The sequence below is a fragment of the Gavialis gangeticus genome, unplaced genomic scaffold (genome assembly GCF_001723915.1).
Source record: "Gavialis gangeticus isolate Ggan-Ray unplaced genomic scaffold, GavGan_comp1, whole genome shotgun sequence".
Lineage (NCBI taxonomy): Eukaryota > Metazoa > Chordata > Crocodylia > Gavialidae > Gavialis > Gavialis gangeticus.
Window position 1 is genome coordinate 95861066 of NW_017728992.1, and position 8214 is coordinate 95869279.

Below are 8214 nucleotides of genomic sequence, written 5' to 3' on the forward strand. Positions count from 1 at the left end.
CCACACCCTCAGGCCTCGTCCTCCCATGAATTGGGTCCAGGCTTATTCCTCCCCCCACCACTGCAGCAAGGAGGGGGGGAACAGGCCCGGACCCAAAGCAGCAGGAAGGAAGGGGGAAGTGGGCTCGGACAGAGGGGCCACAGGGCTCCATCCCTTCCTGCTCCACCCTCCCCCACCATTCTTGACAGGCAATTGGCTAGTTGGTTAATAAAGTTAATCAAGATATATATACCTTAGTAAATTAAATCAATATTTGGCCACAGGAAAATTTAGTCTGAATAAGCTTTTCAGAATTAGGTCCTAAATTCACAAAATCCCAGTTCTGATCCCAGTTACACTGATGGAAGTCCAGAATAATTTTGGTAATTTGATAGGAATTAGTGCATATGTCATTTTAATTGAGAAGCAAGTCTGGCATGTTATGACCTATTACAATAATTTATTAACAAGGCTAATGTTAGCATCATTATCCTCCATTCTTTGACATTTCTCTGTTACTAGGCAGAAATAATTTGAGACTTACAGAGAAATGCTGTCATTCACGTAAGGTCAAATTTCCACGTGTTCCTTGTCCTGCTCATCATCACCCAAGTCTTATCTTCATTTCCATATTTTACCTGGTTTACACAGCTTCATGTGCAACATTTTTATGAGACAGAATCCTAACACTCCTAATAAAAACACTCATGTACTGATCAGTTATTTCCAGAATTTGCTGTTGAAAAAGCTTTATGTGTTCCTGAGATTAAGAGCCCCCCAAAAAAATGATACTGTAGTTTTGTCTTGTCTTCTTTGGACTTCTTTCAGTATTCTCTAAATATTCCTTCACCGTTTTATTTTAGATTTATTTGCCATGGACTCCTGACTGATGAAAACTATGTTTTCAGAGTCAGAGCTGTTAATGCAGCTGGACTCAGTGAATTTTCACAGGAATCCGAGGCTATTCAAGTGAAAGCAGCCATTGGTAAGCTATTTCTCATTGCTAGGGTCAACGGTAAGCAAAACAGCAAAAATATATTTCACCAATAGTTTTTAGCAACTATTTGTAACTAATGACATGTTCTATGGAGCTGTCCACAGATAATGATTTACTTATAGATTATATGTAATGCCTCACAGTCATCCTTTTGCAGTAATTGAGTCCCTGTACTATAGACCATTCACCTTCACCATGCAGGCTTCCGTGGATGCTATTCATGAACCACTGTGTGAAAACACTGCTAAGTTCACTTCACAGTTATGCTGGAAAATGGAGTCGCAGTCTGATTCCATGATGTGGTATTTATCATCTCTATTTATCACCTAATACACACCATCTTGCATAAAGTCAGTTTCTAATCCTAACAGCCTGATTTGTTTTCATATCTGAGCCTACTAATATTGCTATGATGCTTTTCTGTGCTTCTAAAACCTGTGCTTCCCCCATTCTGGTGGCGAGTTATTTCCATTTTGCTATTGCCTGAAGTAATACAAAAAGATGAATGAACTCACTGGGCTAGAATAAATTGTATGTTTACATTTTAACATGTATGTGTACATTCTAACTCTAGTTTGTCTTAAACTGACATACCTCCCAACCCCATTAGCTTCTAAATTATGGAGCATTCACATGTACTGTAAAATGTGTACCATAAAAAGTCTTGGTTGGGGCGAGGAGGGTGAGAGGTATTGCGTGCTTTTCAAATTTGTGAATCTCAGCATATCATAATGTCCATTAAAAACATGTTGTTTATGTTCTGCCTGTGTTGTTACCTATGTGAGTTTCTTCATTCTGTTAAGTAAATGAAGAAATAAGGATGAATTCTAATTGAAAATGTCTTTGTTATTTTCTGGTAATTATAGGGGGAGGATTGCTTCATGGTGTGTGTCCTGAACTGAGTGGTAAAGCTGGTGGACTAACAGACTACACTACAAGTTGGGAAGGCATGCATGAGTCCTCCCAGCCTATATTTGACACAGATGCTTTGCTAAAATGCAATGCTAAATTTAACAGACATACACTGCCCAGTAGCTCTGATAAGCTGGGACATACAGGAGTCAGTAAAGTGAGTGAAACAGTAAAGGATGGTCCTACACCTTCACCACAGAAGGGAGCTTCTAAGCAGGCAAGTAATTCTCAACCTGGGGACTCCTTGGCATTGGAAAAAGTGAAAAAGACGACACATATAGGTGAGAGCTAATAAAATCAACCCATTTCATCACTTCAGTGCATTCACTTAATCATCCCTGATCATCCAAGTCACAAATGAACTTTCTCCTCAACGCATCCTTCATCAGATTTATTTGATACATCCTCAGCTTTCCATTAAGGGTCATCTTGCATGTAACAAATTGGGGATCATTTCATATACAGTGTGCCTATTGACAATGAAACTTTTAAAATTGTTAACTAATTTAAGAGCTTGCTTTACTATGATGTATGTTTATTTATCCAAAGTATCACATCACTTTTAAATACTTCAGTAACTTTTATGGGGATAGCAACAATGTTTGCATAGCATACTGAAAAGTGTATTTTGAACAAGTGCCAGCAATTCACTCTGTTAGGAATCTTAGTATTTAGGCCTTGGTTAGAATCACAGAATCACTGAAAATTAGGGTTGGAAGGAACCTCAGGAGCTCTAGTCCAACCCTCTGCTCAAAACAGGACCATGCCCAACTAGATCATCCCAGCCAGGGCTTTGTCAAGCTGGGCCTTAAAAACCTCCAAGGATGGAGATTCCACTACCTCCCTAGGTAACCTGTTCCAGTGCTTCACCACCCCCCTAGTGAGCGAGTTTTTTCCTAATATCCAATCCAAACTTTCTTTGCTGCAACTTGAAACCATTGGTCCTTGTTCTGTCATCTGTCACCACTGAGAACAGTCTCTAGCTCCTTCCTCTATGGAACCTCCCTTCAAGTAGCTGAAGGTTGCTATCAAATCCCCCCTCAGTCTTCTCTTTTGCAGACTAAATAAACCTAGTTCCCTCATCCTCTCTTCATAAGTCATGTGCCCCAGCCCCCAAACCATTTTTGTTGTTCTCCACTGGACTCTCTCCAATTTGTCCACATCCTTTCTGTAGTGGGGGCCCAAAACTGGACACAGTACTCCAGATGTGGTCTCACCAGCGCAGAATAGAGGGGAATAATTACTTTCCTCCATCTGCTGGGAATGCTCCTACTAATGCTGCCCAGTATGCTGTTAGCCATCTTGGCAACAAGGGCACACTGCTGTCTTGTATCAATGTTATTGTCTACGGCAACCCCCAGGTCCTTTTCTGCAGATCTACTGCTTACCCAGTCCGTCCCCAGGCTGTAGTGGTGCATGGGATTTTTTCGTCTTAAGTGCAGGACTTTGTACTTGTCTTTGTTGAACCTCATGAGATTTCTTTTGGCCCAATCCTCCAATTTGTCTCAGTCACTCTGAATCCTAGCCCTACCCTTCAGCATATCTACTACACCCCCCAGTTTGGTATTACTTGCAAACTTGCTGAGGGTGCAATCCATCCCTTCTTCCAGAGTTGTAATGATATTGATCAAAATCAGCCCCAGGACCAACCCCTGGGCCGCTCCAGTTGATACTGGCTTCCAGCTAGACATTGAGCCATTGATGTCTACCTGTTGAGCCCAATAATCCGGCCAGCTTTCTGTCTACCTTAGAGTACATTCGTCCAACCCATACTTCCTCAGCTTGCTTGCATGAATGCTGTGGGAGATGGTATCAAAAGACTAGCTGAAGTCAAAGTATATTATGCCCACTGCTTTCTCCGCATCCACAGAGCCACTTATCTCATCATATAAGGCAATCAAGTTGTTCAGCCATGACTCACCCTTGGTGTGTCCGTGCTAACTGTTCCTAATCACATTCTCCTTCAAGTGCTTAGAAATACATTCTTTGAAGACCTGCTCCATGATTTTTATGGGAACTGAGGTAAGGCTGACTGATCTATAGTTCCCCGTGTCCTCCATCTTCCCTTTCTTAAAGATGGGCACTATATTTGCCTGTTTCCAATCATCTGAGACCTCCCCTGATCACCATGAGTTTTTAAAGATAATGATCAGTAGCTCTACAATCACATCAGCCAATTTCCTCAGCACCCTCAGATGCATTGCATTTAGCCCCATGGATTTGTACACATTCAGCTTTTCTAAATAGTCCCTCACCTGTTTCTTCACTGCTGAGGGCTGCTCACCTTTTCCCCAAACTATGCTGCAAGTTGCAGGACTGTGCTAGCTGACCTTGCCTGTGAAGACTGAGGTTAAAAGGCATTAAGTACTTCAGCCTTTTCCTTATCATCTGTCACTAGGTTGCCTCCCCCATTCAGTAAGGGACCCACACTTTCCCTAAACTTCCTCTTGTTGCTAACATACTTACAGAAACCCTTCACATCCCTTGCTAGCTACAACTCCAGTTGGGTGTTGGCCTTTCTGACTTCATCCCTGCATGCCCAAGCAATGCTCTTATACTCCTCCCAAGTTGTTTGTCCAAGCTTCTACTTCTTGTAAGCTTCCTTTTTGTGTTTAAGCTTCCCAAAGAGTTCTCTGCTAAGCCAGGCTTGCCACATTTACTATTTTCCTGCACAGCAGGATCGTTTGTTCCTGTGCTCCCAGTAAGATTTCTTTACAATACAACCTGCTCTCCTCTTTCCCCCTCGGACTGGCCTCCCAGGGGATCCTGCTCATCAGTTCCCTGAGGGAATCAAAGTCTGTTTTTCTGAAGTCCAGAGTCCATACTCCTCTGCTTTCCTTTCTTCCTTTTGTCAGGATCTTGAACTGGATCATTTAGTGGTCACTGCTGCCCAACTTGCCATTCACATCTATATCACCCACCAATTCTTCCCTGTTTGTGAGCAGTAGGTCAAGAAGAGCATGGCCCCTAGTCGGTCTCTCCAACACTTGCAGCAGGAAGTTGTCTCCAACACTTTCCAAAAACATCCTGGATTGCATGTGCACTGCTGTATTGCCCTCCCAACAGATGTCAGGATGATTGAAGTCCCCTATGAAAACCATGAGGCCTGTGATGGGGAAACTTCCACTAGTTGTCTGAAGAAAACCTCATCTGCCTCATCCTCCTGGTCTGGTGGTCTGTAGCAGACACCCACCACAATATCACTCTTGTTGCTCTCCCCTCTAATCTTAACCCAGAGACTTTCAGCAGTCCTACCTCCAGTTTCATACTGGTGCTCTGAGTATGTACTACAGTCTTTTACATAAAGTGCAACTCCTCCTCCTCTTCTCCCCTGCCTGTCCTTCCTGAACAGTTTGTACCCATCCATGACAGTTCTCCAGTCATGTGAGCTCCCATCACCTCTCTGTTATTCCAGTCACACCATAGTTCTGTGACTGTATGAAGATTTCCATTCTTCCTGCTTTTTCCCAGGCTCCATGCATTCGTGTACAGACACCTGAGGTGACTAGCTGATTGCCCTACTTTCTCAGGAAGAATGAAGCCTCTCTTGCTTCTGCTTCCTCCAGGTTCCCCTCTTCCCTGCTTACCTCAGTGCTTTGTTTTTCATCCTCTGGCAAACCTAGTTTAAGCCCTCCTCACTAGGTTAACGAGCCTGTCTGCAAAGATGTTCTTCCCGCTCTTTGTCAGGCTGTATACAAAGGACATCTCTGATGTTATCCGGTATGAACACTGAACCCTCAAGAACATTGAGTCAGCTGATATAAACTGATCACCTAAGTAAATCCATTCTAAATTAGTCCAAATGTTATAACCCATTAATCAGAGCATAAAGAAAATAAAAGGAAATATACAAAGTACTGTAATATGCATACAGTTAGCCTTTCCTTGCACATATCTATGTATTCATGCCCAGCACTGTGGCATTGAACTACCTATACCTATCTGAAGATATACCTAGGTACTGTAAAGTACATTTCAGTAATAGTTGACTTAAATTTGCTAATTATTCATGAAGTTAAATTTTTCATGACGGTTTTAGCCAATTCCTGTACCTTTTAAAATTAACTGACTAGATGATGTATTATTCTGAAAGATGAGTCTACAAATATGGTCACTCTAAAGACGTCTGAGCTTCATCTAAAGTGGGACCAAGAAACCCTTTCAGGCTGCATCCAGATGAGCATGGCCATGCGGCACGTGCCACACATGCCAGGCATTCAGCTGTTCTCTGTGCTGCAAGGTAGTGGCATGGGACACAGGGGGATGGGGAGTTATGACCCTGGGAGATCAAGAGGTCAAAAAACCCATACAAAAAGGAGCAAGATGGCACACGTGGGGACATGTGCCACTCAAAACCAGAACCTAGCCAGCTGGCGCCACACACCAGCTGCCAGCTAGGCTCCGAGCCACAGAATTGCCACTGCTGCAGCCCCAGAAGGCTCCCAGGACCCCAGGTAAGGCTGCTGGGGCCAGCCCAATGCTAGCCCCTGCCTCCTCTACTTCACCTAGGGTAACCTGCTGTGTGCCAGAGGGCACATGACACAGGCTTTCCCCCAGGACAAGTAGCAATGGCACAAGGTGCGCTGCTGCTTCTTCTCCCCAGGGAAACAAATGTCCATGCTCATGTGGACACAGCCTCAGAGGTGTATCAATATTCTACCAATATAAATAGAGGAGATATGGCAAGCCAGTCAATTTGATTGGGGGGTCTGAAGTTACATGCTTTCTATGTTGATTAAGCAAAGAAAAAGAATTATGCTGCAAATGTTTTTAAACTGAGCTCCAGAAACAGACATCTTCCATTTCTGATCAGGCTATAGTGGTTATGATCGCGTCTTGTTTCAGTAAGGTAAGATTACCCAGAAGGTGCAATGATAACATTATTACAATGTAGAGGTACCAAAAGAGAACAAACGGATTGCGGTCTGCTCTTATCAGGGGAGTATGGTGTTAAAAAAAAATAGGAAGTTAAGCAAATATTGTGTGTAGGAGGGAAATGTTTGGTTTCAGCAAAAGAAAATAAATCATTGCATCTCCAAATCTTGTAAGTCTGCTATAGTATTAGTTTTATTTGTCACCATTTTGTAAAATAAAAAAATCACTTAAAACAGCTGCAGTTGCAACACACACTTTCACTGTGTATCAGCTTACCTCCTGAAAAAACAACTGTTGCAGTCCAACTAATTTTTATCCAGTTTACAGTTTTATGGGACTGACAGTGGCCTGAATCCTGCATTCCTTATTCCAGCAAAATATCCATTGATTCCAATAAGAGATTTTCCTGATTAGGAAATAGAAGACGGGCCTACCCAAAAAATTCAATTAAATATATCTTTAGTTAATAGAATAGTTACTTCTTACTCATGTGTTGTTCATGTTGAAACAGCTGCCCCTTCACCACCTTATGACATCACTGTGTTGGAGAGTGTTCGTGATTCCATGGTGCTAGGATGGAAGCAGCCTAAAGTCATTGGTGGAGCTGAAATTACAGGCTACTATGTGGACTATCGTGAAGTGATTGATGGAATTCCTGGGAAATGGAAAGAAGCCAACATTAAACCTATCAGTGAGAGGGCATATAGGGTAAGAAGTTAAGTTTCATATTGTTATGTGTGAATTAGAAATGTATAAATAGCAAAATGCGTTCCTAAAAACTGGATCAGAAAAGGACACATTACAAGTTATTGTTTCCTGTGAAATGGAATTTTTGTTCATAGTAACCAAATGCTAATATACTAACTGCTTGGTTTTCTCATTCATAAGTGCCAAATATTGCTAAATTTATGCAGAAGTTATTTGTCATATCTGTAAAGTGTTTAGGAATCCTTCATAGAAAGATGCTAGATAAAATAGTATTATTAGTCTGTTAAATGTGACTCAGACACCTGTTCTCCAATTTAATATATGGCAGCTTTTAAAAAAATGATGTTTCATACGCCAGAACAGGGTTGTCAAAGATACCACCTGTGGGCCAGATCCAGCCAATGGAGCCCTATCATTTGGCCCACAGTGCTGCCCATGGGTCTTGCAGTTGACCCACAGGCAACATATGGCACACGTTGGATGGCCTTGCATGCTGCTTGCGCTGGCCACTCTGGGACCTTCCCACACATGGTGCCTACTTCAACACACATGCCAGAGCAGGAAAGTGGCCACCACAAGCAGCATGGCTTTGAAGTGGCCACATGACATTCCCCCATTCCAGAGTCATGCTGTTTGCAGTGGCCACTCTGCCACTCTGGGACTGTGCTGCATACAGTGCCCACTCTGGCTGCTCTAGGACGTTTGCTGGATCTAGCACTCAGGGCCAGTCACAGACCAGAAGT

General features: G+C 42.7%; 1 protein-coding gene across 1 annotated transcript in view; it reads left to right on the forward strand.

The window, feature by feature from the left end:
* MYOM1 (myomesin 1) overlaps positions 1 to 8214 on the forward strand; it is a 154798-nt gene that overhangs the window by 91212 nt on the left and 55372 nt on the right. Inside the window, exons 17-19 of the mRNA XM_019525827.1 lie at positions 843 to 964; positions 1843 to 2169; positions 7275 to 7471. Of these exons, the coding sequence (XP_019381372.1) occupies positions 843 to 964; positions 1843 to 2169; positions 7275 to 7471 (646 nt within the window). The remainder of the gene's footprint in view (positions 1 to 842; positions 965 to 1842; positions 2170 to 7274; positions 7472 to 8214) is intronic.